Consider the following 12,234-nt stretch of genomic DNA (forward strand, 5'->3'; position numbering starts at 1 on the left):
AGGGGTTAAAGAACGTGTAATAAATGAGGGGGTAAAAATAAGAAGTAAATATTATTCTAGTAGTAAAGGGATATGAAATCGTCGGTTATATGACTGCCATGCCCATCTAGAATAAGTAAACGGGCATTCTTTAGGTCGTTTGGGGCGGTTACTAGTATAAAGACATCTTCGAGCCATTTAACGGCGATCTCGTCATTCGTCCGGCCTTTATTGCTTGTATCGAACTTCCATCCTTTGAATTCATCGATGTTTTGGGGGAACCACTGCTCTTGGACCAATTTGCCCTTGTAAATCACCAAAGGAGGGATGGCCCTGCCGAGTGCCGATACACATACCAATATGGCCGTACAGCACCTTAAACCAGGCTGTTTTTATTGCAATTCCGAACTGCCTACTACAAGGCCATTGCCTCCTTGGCCTTCTAGGATACCGTGCTCGTCTATATTATGCCTATTTTCAGGTATAATAGCCTGGATTTGAGGTATACGTAATTTGGTTAAAAACCAAGACTTGATTACCTCAGTTGATGCCCCATTGATGCGCTGGGAATCGATACGGCGTTTCCTCTTTGTATTTAAGGCTGGGTGGCGTCGAAGGAAGGCTTCTATCCAATTTTTACCGAGTGGTTGATGGTCCCCTCGAAGGGTCAAAACCCGTTGAGCCAGTTCCTTGATTTGCGCATGCGTCGGTGCCATGCCAAGGGCTTCTTGGGCTAAGATCCAGTCTGCTAGATGCTTTTCTTGGACTGGAGAAAGCTTTTGATAGGTAGACTTTGATTCCCGACGTGATTGTCGGCTATGAAGTCGACTGATAAGGGTAGACTATGGGATGCCCTAATAGAGGGCAGCCTTATGAATAGATGTACCGTTTGCCACATCTTGGATGGCGGAAGATAAGTCACCTTCGGTATAAGAACGTGCCATTAGTAAATGAGTATATATTTAAAAGAATGAAGTTATTCGGATCAGAATTCGGTGAGTAATCTTTTTTTGAGTCCAAGTGGCGGTGAATCATGGTGGAGGTCGACAGGGGGTCAATTATGGGGTGACGTACGTTACTATTTACGGCCACAACGCAGAGATGCCAGAGGTGGAGGGTTTGTAATATAATGAGAAGGTGTAGTAGAGACCAGCTTCCCACAGATTTGTCAAAGCTCCGGCTTTTTGACAAGCCTTCCCCTTAATCGTGCTGTTTCGGGGGTCCCGGCCGGGCTCAGGCATTGAACGGTCGGTTTCATTCGGCAATTGTGGGGCACTTCCCGACATCCCCCTTTCGACGTGGGAGCATCTAGTGACCACTAACATTATTATTAATTCCAATTCCTTCACCTATTTAAAATGGGAATACGTGAAAGGAATCTATGTAGCTCACCTCTAATGTTTAATAAATTAATACCTCTTGTAAAAAACCGTCCCGCTGCTGTGCTAGAGCCTAGCTAGGGCACAAAACTGCTTCGTTTGCACTTTAAAGCAATTAATGGCTCTTGAGCCAATGATACGCCTAGGAGCATCCTAAAAGCCCTTTGATGCTGCCTAAACAGTAGTAGCAATGGCCACATATGCTGAGTAGCATCTTTGCCCGAGACGATCTCGCTGCACGGAACATGAACACTGTCGGCACTGCCGCCGCACAGCGGTTACAGCTGACGGGTGAAAGTGTCGCGCTAGAAAGCAGGGAGTACCCCGGCCCTGCTGGCGGCAGCCCTCTGAATTTTTCGGTGCTTCGCTACAGGGTAGTTACAGGGTAATTGCAGGGTACCACTTCCTGCTTGGTTGAACGGATGGCTCAAGGGATAGAGGGGATGCACACCCCAGCCTTCTATAGCACTGCTGGCAGGTAGCCGCTTGGCACAGGGTGTTGGGGAGTTTCTGCCACTGCGTCAAGGTCTGGTTCGACTTGCCAGACGTGGTTCCCGGGAAGAAGAAACCGACGAGCCAGGCGCTTATGCTTAGTATGAACTTGCCCGTGTTGCTGAGTCAGAAGCAAGGAGCCTGGGACAGCGACGCCAAGTTCGGCATGGGCGTCACGCTGTGGTACCAGTGGATGTTGCAGAACATGGCCGCGGCACGGTTTCATTGGCGGAAGTCGGCCGTGGAGGACGTAGACGAAGAGGTCGTGACCTACGAGACATAAACCAGGCACTACTTGAAGGTGGAGTGTGGTTCTACTACGGAGCCTTTAAGGTCTCCAACCCTTCCTTGTCGAAAATACTCACCATCACAGAACCACTGTCGCTGATGATGGCGCGTTGGTTTCAGTGCCGGTCTCAGTGCCACAGACGGCGTAAGGAGTCCCCATCGGTGTGTTGCCACCGAGATCTTGATTATTGGGCAAGGCTGCAGAGATGTTGGGTTTCCCCGCGCCGATATTGATGGTGAGCGTATCCTACAGAGGTGCTGGAAGGAATGAAGTCAACTAGCGCCGGAGCAGACAGCAATACACCAATTCCCAATGGCAGGATTTTGACGGCGTTAGATGAGGCTATCATGCGTAGGATAGGGTTGAAAAGAGGAGACGAACTAGATAGCCGATCTGTGAAAACCTGGAGCTTCTAGAGTTAACAGAACAGGCACTGAAAGGGGTACAAGTGTCAAGCGATCGAAGAAGCCCAAGAGACGTCGCACCAGAAGACACCCAAGGGCATGGCGTTGCTGCACGTGGTGTGCGAGTGCCGCCAGGACGTGGTAGACCTGCTGCTGGATCTGGGGACCGGCTCGGAATTAGAAAGGGGAATTGCCTTCAAGGCGGCCGAGGCGCAGGGGCTGGGGTCGATGGCAGATCCCCTGAAGCCCCGGGGCACGAAGTATGGGGGTGAGGAGTTGTGCGGCTGGTAGCTCCTTTCACCACACCAGCTTCGTAATATTAATCCATAATGCGGGTATGAGAAGAAGAGTTTTTATTAATTATTATAAATTGATTCGTAATCTGGCGCCTATATGGACCTATGTCTACTTCTTAAGGTAGATGGGATACGGTCGTTATCATACATATCTTAGTACATAAACAGCCGAAATTCCGCCAAGATATCAGTGGTTTGCCTCAAACCGCTCCTAAGCCCCAGGGTGCTCTCGTTCGAGTCGCGGCTTCACGGACTTGACCCAAGTAGAGTAGCTGTCCTTCAGCTCCACCGCCACATCCATGGGTCTTGAGACTGATTCGTTGCTGAGCAATTTCTCCAATGCATCCATTCTCTCGCCCGTAGTGGCCTCTCCCCGAATTGCCCAGTCGTGGAGCTGCTGGCGAAGGGCATCTTGACCTTGTGTGTCAAGGATCTTCCGGACGCTAACTCGATCGTTCGCCATCGACTGCTTCAAGAGATCTAGGTTCTCATGCACCTGATCCAGCACAACCTCCGAGCCGTTCTCCTCGTTCTGCAGCAGCTTTGCTGTGTCCCACTTGCCGTAGATGCTCTCGATGTGAACGTGGAGAAGCTTCTGTCTCCTGTTGCTTCTGACCCGTTCCTTCTTGTGATCCTGCACCAGCTGGGTATACTTCAGCTTTTGCTGATCAAGCTCCTCGAGAGTTTCTTCAAACTTCCTCTTCATGCTGGCTGCGTCTCGCTGATGTCGTTGGGCCACTTCGCGCAGAAGGGCATTCTCGTCTTGGCCGGGATTAGACCCGTCGCGGGTGAATCCGCGGCTCGGCGCCTCTTCTTTCAAAGTATCGGTCTTGTTATCGGTTTCGCTCTTGACTCTGGTCGAAACCACATCAGGTTCGGGAATATCTGACTTGACCGGCTTAGCGCTCTTGCGTTGTCGTCCATTGGTGACACTGTGTTCCTCGCCATCCCCTTTCCGGGCTCTCTGGCGGGAACCTCTCTACCGGCGACTAATACATTTCTCTCATCTCCCTCTAGTCCGACCCCGTTGAAGAGATTTTTCAGGGCATCATCCACCTTTGATTTGAAAACATGAAGGTGATTCACAGGTTCTCGTATCGGTGCCTTTTGCGCTTGTCGTTCCTGGATACGGCCCTCTTGGGATTCGGCAGGGTGTTCTGGCTGCGTTACCATGGACTGGGCTCTGGAACGAATGCCCTGTGAAATACCCTCTTCATCTTCGTCAACTTCATCTGGCTCTGAGTCCTTCACCTCGGCATCTGGTTCCTCGGAAGACTCGCGAAGTAGAGCTCTGAGGGCATGCGCGACCGCCTTCTGATGTTCGTTCTTTTGAGCTCCTTTTGCGTTCGCCAATCCCAGGAATCGTGAGTAAACTAAGGTTAACTCAACTTTCACATCGCGGAGATCAGCAGCAACGCTGTTTGGGTCGCCGTCAGGTAGGTACTCTTCCCAATCGCCGGAATCGTGGCTGTTGCCGTATAATCGAAAGACTCTATCTCGCTTCTCCTCGAACTTCCACTCGAAACTTTCGTGGTCCTTCGAAGGGTAAGAATTTAGGAAGCCAAGACTGGTAAGGAGAATCTCTCGCTTGTCCATAAAGCGACCAGCAGTGTACAGGATGCAGAGTGCGTAGGCGTCGAGCTCGACATGTTTCTTTCCCCTTGTGAATAGGCGAGATAATATTGTTGTATGGTTTGATTGCTGAGAAGGTGAGGGTGGCAGGCATGCGGTAGTACTTTGCAAGTAGACAAGTGTACATCCACTGTTGGCGGTTGTGGGAAAGTGACTCGGGAAGGTTCTGGATGACCAGGGGTAGATAGAAAGAAGGCTGCTTCGTATCGATAGGGTACACGGCTCCTTGGTCCCAGCACAGACTGCGTGGTTGGTGAGTGCAATCCTTTCTCACTCAACGAGTCTCCTTATTCCATTCCCCCAGCTCCGTGGCCAAGGTCTCGAGTTGCGTATCGTTGAAGTCGGTGTAGTACTTGGAATTGGCAGCAGGACCGGAAGAAGCTGACGCTGAACTTGCCTCGGGCAGCCTGGATGCTGGTGTGGCTCGACTAGGCATCTTGTCCGTTTTCTAAGATCAGGTGGAAGTCAGTGCTGTGATTACTATTAGTGAGATGCCACCAACCGAGACGAAATAGCGACCTCGGACGGAAGTTTCGTTTCGGACGGAATTAATATGGATTGGGACACGAAGTACGGGCTGGGGCGACACTATGGCATGGGATGAGGTTTCGAAATGGGACTGAAGGTAAGGCCGACCAGGTGTCTCAACGTCGATAGAGTCTAGGAATTAATGGTTACTCACAGTTTAGAACTGGGTTGGGTTGTCTTGACGAGTGTACAATCGACAATAGTCTGCTTGATTATCGACAAGGGATGTTTCAACTGCCCAAATGATGGAAGTAATGCAGCCAAGGTCGGGATGCAGTGAGGATGTGTGGGAAGTTTGGAAGGAGAATGAGTCCCGGTGGTGCTTGGGACGAATATAAACAATTCCACCGCCAGTGAACGCTTCAGATGATGTCGTCTCTATTGAACGCTTCAGACGATTTCGTCTCTATTGAACGCTTCAGATCATTTCATTGCCATTGAATACTTCAGAGACTAGAAAACACCGAGAATTCATCATCAGTTCTCCAAGGCCAGCAACCTACTTACCTGTCAATGATTAAGCATGAACTTGACGCGTTAGATTCCACACACGCGAACGATGGGGGGCACGAATTAACGTCATCATGTATGCAAATACCAAAGGAGGGATGTATTATCTACCTACCGATGGGTAACCTCTATAGTCTGGATCATAAGAATACTTAGCCCGATTTGCCTCGATATCGGAAAGGTCATGCCCGTCCCCTTGTTCCCTTGACAGTAAGTGCCTAATTGCACTTCATCATTGAATATGGTAGCTCAACGAAACGTGTCGATTGTACTGTTAATGAACCCTTGTCCACTGCATTCACCAACCCTCTCATCTACAGCTGTCTCATTTACCATTTCTGGCAGCGATTGTTCACAGCCAACAACATAACTGACCTTCCATCAGACTCGTTCGGCTTGACACAACCCATCATTAGGCAAATTGCGTCATTTCTTTTCTGTTTTGGCTTTTGGCCTCTTGCATCTCATATTCCGCCCGCATTTACAAGTACCTGTATCAAGCTTCCAATCTCCCATCGCGCCAAATCTGTTCACGCCCAGCTCACTCTTGAGGTAACAAGGCTTTTAATAATCATTGAGCTAACCCCCAAACCGCAACTAGAAATGATCTACATTCTGCCTATTCTGGCGACCACAAAACCCTTTGATCAGCCCTCCCCAGACTCTGTATCATCGCCAAACTCATCAAGTCGATAGAGCTACAGACCGTGTGTCGGCGACAACGCTATAATGGTTAACAATGTCAAGCGCCGCGGAGCTCTTAGAGGAGATCAGACAGAAGACACTGCGCACGGCCAGGAAGGTCGCCATACAGCTGCAGCTCGTCAAGAGTATGGGCCCCGAGATCGCGGCTCTCAAGCGACGATTGTGGCGGCTGGAGCTTCAAGCCTCAGGGTGCCATGGTGCAAGAACCGACCGCCTAATCGCCGCTCGCCTGGGTATGTCCGTCAAACTTTCACAGTACATGCAAGCAGCTAATCCCTATGTGAAGAATCACTCCGCAACGACTTCACCAATGTGGACAATGCCACAATTCGGGCTCGCCACTCTCTGCGTGAGCAAGCGGTTGCGATCAAACAACTTTATCGTCAAATTAAGGCGGCACAACCTTCCACAGACGGCGAAGATGGCAAATTACAACCAGGAGATTGAGGGAGCGCCCCAGAATCTCGCAATTCGACGGTTGGATGATGGCAGCTGGAATATTCTGGATCTAGCCGTATACCTGGATGCTTTGCCGGCTGGGAGAACTGGGAAATTGTACTTGTAGTTCAACCGAGGGTTTGAATGTCATCTGTCAAGGGTCGGCGTGGAGTGGACAACTTACAAAGTACTCTCTCTCTCCTTGGCAGCATTGACTTGGTGGACAGATTTCACCAAACCGACGGCCACAGCACTGTCATGGTAGATGGTTAGTTAGGTGCATGTCGCTGCCTTTTCACCCAGGGCGGCACTGACACCCATCCTAGACTTAGAATCGCCACAATATGGATTCGAGTACCCATCTTCATCTTCAAGCTCCAGATAATTGGAATCGGCAAAGTGGCAAGCGCTACGTTTGTGAATATGTTGAGACCTGCGTTTATAATAGCATTAATAAATAAGACCAGCTAGTGACATGCATTCATCACGTACGTGTGTTTATAAAAGCAAACTGAACGAAAAGCTTTATTGGATAGCATTTGGCACCGATAGTCGAGTCCCAGAACCCAGAGACCGGTTGGCAGCGGAGGACCATTATCAAGGCCGCCATAACGGTGTATGCTATGATGAAGACTGTAAGGTCCAAGTAAGTAGGTAGATTCCTTGTGTACAGATGTGAAGGAGCCTTGTCATACCAATCAAACACCATAAAGTCCAGGAAACCCATCTAGCTCTTGTGAGGCTCATCAGCGCAAATGCGATGGAGATATTAATCAGGGCAAGGTCGCAGAAGTTGAGCAGCACTTGGAAGAACCCTACATGCTTGATGGCAAGGAGATCTGACATGGGTATCTCAATCTGGTGTCTGCCCAGGCCATGTTGCGCCTCGAGGACCCCGATGGCGTATTGTCCCACTGCAATGGCCTAAATGACGATGTTGTCAGAAGGTCGATCTTTCTGTAAGGGACAGTAATGAAATCCAGAGTAACAAAGAGCTTACAACAGCAGCCAACATGGTCCAGTCGTTCTGTCCTATGGGTCCGACAATAAAGGCGAGGGTATATGTTCGTGAGGCGAGGACAACGATGGCCAGGAAGTGGAACACTCCAGTGATCGCCAAAATCATTGCCGTATTGCTCTCAGCCACGAATGCTGGTGAAGCTTGGACACATCCACCGGCTTGCCGCGTCGCCCCACTGGTGCAGACGGCATCTTGGAAACAAAAGAATCGTCAAAAAACAACCAAACTGTGCAGATGGGCACACGATCTCCTGGCCTTGGAAGAATGCAGATCGTCGCAAACTTATACCCATCCCCATGTCGCTACAGAGGACTAGAACTTGTAGATCTGACAGGGGCCCTGCTCGTAGAATAATCCCTACGGCCACGACAGCAGGATGAACAGTGGACAGTGTCCATGACGGTGGACAAGGGAAATATGCACATCTCGGGTGCGCTGTGCAGTCCCTTTCATCACGTCCGAGTAATTAACCATTCGATTAGCTGCCTTTAGGCGCTGTAGAACCGATTCAATCATGGTAACTCGACAACAAACGATCTAGTACTGGGCGAGCCTCGCTTCAATCCCCCGTCCTTCCCCCCAGACAGTGTTGCCGTTCAACCAACCAACCAACCAGCGTACCGCTGGTTGGTTGTTACTCCCTGCAGCCGATTCTGCGCTGGTTGGTTAGCAAAACGGTTGATCAGAAGGGCGTTGGTTGGTTGGTGGTTGGTTAGTTCGTATCTTGTGATGTTTTTTGGTGTTTTAAACCGATTATATATAATCCTGATCTGGATCGCCTAATCGTAACTAATTAGTAGCCCTCCTTTTAGCCTCACCTATTGTGAGATCCTTTAACTATTGCCGATCTAGTTCTTTAGGGATCGAAAGGAATATCGGATTAATATCGTCGATAATTCCAGCTTTATATTAAGACCTTAACGTTATTAATATATCTACGATCGCGATATTAAGCTTAAAGCGAGAGTTAACTTATAACCGGCCCGCCGACGAGAATAATCTCTTGTATTTAATAAATATCGATTAAATCGAGAGGAAATCGAGGGCTATTCGCGATAGTTTAAAGTATTAATCGCGACGGTTATTTTAATACTCGATCGAATCGGTTATATAAATATCGTTAAATTTAATACCGCGTCGATATTATCGAGTATACTCGGTTTTATACTCGTTATTAAAAGATTAATCGTTTATTTAATCGCGTTATAATTAAAAAAAAAGTAAAGTTATTTATGAATAAAAATAGTTAAGAAATTATTAATATTATTAATTTAAGGTTTAATTTATTTAAGTTTTTATATTAAGCTTTTTATATATGTTTAATTTATACTTTTATATTATAAACTTAATTAATATTTATTAATTAAAAGTATTCGAAGGATTTTTAATAATAAATAAAATAAAAGATATGAGCGGCGTAATATATAAATATTAAATAAAAGTTATTATAGTATTTATTAATTTTAATATTATATTTTATTAAATTAAAGCAATTAATCGAATCTTTTTTATAATATTTTCATTTCTAAAATATAAATTTAAAACTTAATAAATAATAGTATATATTTTTATAAAAAGTTTTAAATCTTTTTTAGTACTATTTTATTTAACCGTTATTTTTTAATTAAATAAGGTAATTTTTGAAGTTTTTTAAAATTATTAAGATTTTTAAAAAAGTAAATTAATTAATATTAATTAATATTTTTAATCATCGCGTTTAATTATTTTTATTAAATAAGCTTTCGTACGTACGTATAAGTAGGTTTCGAGTTTAATCGAGGTTATATTATTATATTTTATTATTTATATTTAATACGAGTTACGAGGGGTATCGTATACCCCTCTTAATAAAATTAAAAAGGGGTTCGTACGCGCAGGTATATAGCACCTTTTTTAAAGTAATATAGAAAACCTTAGTTCTTACTATTCTAATATTAGCAGTTTTTTATTTTAGCGATAGAATTAGCTTGTTCCCTTTTTTAAATACGGGCCTTCCCTTTTCGAGGGTCTCGTACGGATGGGTTACGCTAATCCGGTATTCGGTGCCTGCCTAAGCCGTATAAGTAATGCTGTACCTTTTTAATATTAATTTTATCGAATAATAAATCCTTTTAATTAATTATTTTAATTATTCGATAAAAATAAGGGTAATAAAGAAAGTTATTATATATTAATATATATTATTTCTCGTTATAAATTAAAAAAACGGTTTAAAAGTAATAATAATAATAAAGGTGCCGTTATATATCGCGATACGTTATACTTTATTAGGGACGTGCGAGTCCAGCTTTTCGATATACGTTTCTATACGTATAGTAAGGCTGTTTATCGAGACTATTTATTTAAGGGCCTTATTTAGGGATACCTTAGTAAGGGCGTTTGTCGGGTTGTCTTTGCTATCGATGTAATAGATCTATAAGATCTCCTTTTTTTCGTACGATTTTTAAAGGGATATAATATCGATTATAAGCCTTTTTTCGTTTATTATACCTAGCTTAACTAAGTAATTATAAAAAAACTTTAAATCTATATAAAAAGTTATTAGTATATTTTAAAATCTTAGGGTTTATACGATTCTTTTAAGCGTGGTGCTTAGTGCGATACCGTTATTTATATCGGAAATCGTGCCGTATAGTTCGTTAATTAATACGCTCCGTATAACTCTTTTATATTTAATCGAGCTTTAATAAATAATATTACTTTAAATTTTAAACTAGTCTTTTATATAATTTATTTCTTTGCTTAATAAGATTAGGTATTTAAGTTAAAAAATTAAGTTTTTATTATTTATAAACGAGCCGTTAATAAAAATATATATTTTTATATAATAAAGGTTAAGCGGGATGTATTTTAAGCCGCGTATCGGGTTTTAAATTTATTAATTAATACGCTCGTTTAAGCTCTTAATATCTTTATTTTTTAAGGTTTATATTTAAACGGCGATAAATAGGTTATACGCTATTTTTAATTAATAAATAAATATTAAATATACTCCTTTTACCTGTTAAGAAATATATTATTAATTTTTATCGATAGCTTTCGAGTCGATAAATTTTAGCTAATTAGCTTGTCTCTTTTATTCGAAAAGGATATCGTACGATTTTAATTAAATCTTACCTCTATTAAACTCGATTAGCGTGTTTTCGGTTAAAATATTTTTTAATTTTATATAAAATTATTCCTTTATTAACTTTTCTTCTTTTTTTTTTTAAAAAAGGGGCTATAGCGAAGCTAAACGTATTATCGGTTTATATTATTATAATATTAAAAGTGTTCGATTTTTTCGTAATAAATAATAAATAAGCGTTATATATTAAAACTATTATTTTTAAATTTTATACGTAATAATTATAATACGTGTTAAATTAGTAAAGTTTTAACTCTATTAGTCTATATAGGGGTAATATAATTTAAAATAGCGTCCCTTCGAGATATTAAGTTTTTAGCTTTACCGGTAAGCGTATATAAATTAGTCGGTTTAGTTTATTATATAATTAAGTATATATTTATATAATATTACGTAGCTCGCCTTATATATTAAAGTTTCGGATTAAGGTCGGTTCGAGGGCTAAAAAAAAGTCTTTAGCTTATCCGCTAGATTATTAATAATTAGGTTAAAATAACCTCTTTTTTTATATTTTTATAGCCCTATATTACGAGCCTAGATTTCTCGTACGGCTTTATAGTTTTACCCTTAATCTCTCGTACGAGCCGTGTTTTATAAATTTTCCGGCCGGTATACTTACTCGGGTCGAATCGAATAAATTCGAAAACTCTTTATATAACGAAATTATTAATCTCCTCCGTGTCGGACTTTTAAAATAGATATCCGAACGAAATAATAACGCCGTTTTATTAAAGTTTAATTACGAAGTTATAATTCTTTTATTCTTTTTAAATAAAAAATACGGCGGTTAGAACGTTCCGGGGTAAATATTTTTTAAGTCGTCCCCGGCCACGTTATACGGGAGCCACCGTAATTTCCTCGGTTATTAGTTTAGTATTTGGGGTATTTACCGGCTGTTCTAGATCTGGTTATATATCCGGCTCGTCGTACGGTTCTCCGGCCTCTTCTCGGTAGTACGGCTTAATTTAGGTTACTCGAAAGGCTTTCGAGCCGTCCGGGGTATCTACTCGGATCGTACGGTCTTCGATAGCTATTATTTTATATAGTTTAGTTTATCCTTCTCTTTTTCGCTAAATTAAGACTTTACTTCGAAGCGGGAGTATTAAGATATTATAAATAGCCGGTCCGTTTTAAGTGTTTAGAGCTCGGTAAATATTAATATTCGTACATATTTTCTAGAGTATTTTTATTACTTTTCGTACAGCTTTTTTTTATGCCTAAATCTCTAGTAACGGTGGTAAGTTCTCGTCGATACGAGGGTATATTCCGAATACGAGTAGAGTAAGTATTAAGCCGTCGAGGCTAGCCGTATTATTTAAAGTATTATTTTAATATTTATTTAATAATTAAGATCTTTTTATAAAATATTAAAAGTTCTACGTAACGGAACGTATATTCGTTTAATTTTATTTATTATTTATAAGTAATTCGTAT

At 42.7% G+C, this 12,234-nt stretch overlaps 4 protein-coding genes across 4 annotated transcripts; 3 read left to right on the top strand and 1 right to left on the bottom strand.

Annotated features, from left to right (window-relative positions):
- Positions 1–1,953: 1,953 nt before the first annotated feature.
- PG994_015098 (uncharacterized protein) lies at positions 1,954–2,133 on the top strand (the record flags this gene model as incomplete). The annotated part of the gene is made up of 1 exon (XM_066866507.1): positions 1,954–2,133. One exon carries the CDS (start codon positions 1,954–1,956, stop codon positions 2,131–2,133), a length of 180 nt encoding a protein of 59 aa, XP_066708183.1.
- Positions 2,134–2,642: 509 nt separating this feature from the next.
- Positions 2,643–2,834, top strand: PG994_015099 (uncharacterized protein; the record flags this gene model as incomplete). Its single annotated transcript, XM_066866508.1, has 1 exon — positions 2,643–2,834. The coding sequence occupies one exon, from the start codon at positions 2,643–2,645 to the stop codon at positions 2,832–2,834; it is 192 nt and encodes a 63-aa protein (XP_066708184.1).
- Positions 2,835–3,329: 495 nt separating this feature from the next.
- On the top strand, positions 3,330–3,728 carry PG994_015100 (uncharacterized protein; the record flags this gene model as incomplete). The annotated part of the gene is made up of 1 exon (XM_066866509.1): positions 3,330–3,728. The coding sequence occupies one exon, from the start codon at positions 3,330–3,332 to the stop codon at positions 3,726–3,728; it is 399 nt and encodes a 132-aa protein (XP_066708185.1).
- A 2,994-nt stretch (positions 3,729–6,722) lies between these two features.
- Positions 6,723–7,778, bottom strand: PG994_015101 (uncharacterized protein; the record flags this gene model as incomplete). Its single annotated transcript, XM_066866510.1, has 6 exons — positions 6,723–6,759; positions 6,837–6,905; positions 6,968–7,085; positions 7,145–7,285; positions 7,348–7,576; positions 7,653–7,778. 6 exons carry the CDS (start codon positions 7,776–7,778, stop codon positions 6,723–6,725), a joined length of 720 nt encoding a protein of 239 aa, XP_066708186.1.
- Positions 7,779–12,234: the final 4,456 nt, after the last annotated feature.

Source organism: Apiospora phragmitis (assembly GCF_038363925.1).
Source record: "Apiospora phragmitis strain CBS 135458 chromosome Unknown utg000014l:1.0-1827420.0:1.0-1829600.0, whole genome shotgun sequence".
Taxonomy (NCBI): Eukaryota; Fungi; Ascomycota; class Sordariomycetes; order Amphisphaeriales; family Apiosporaceae; genus Apiospora; species Apiospora phragmitis.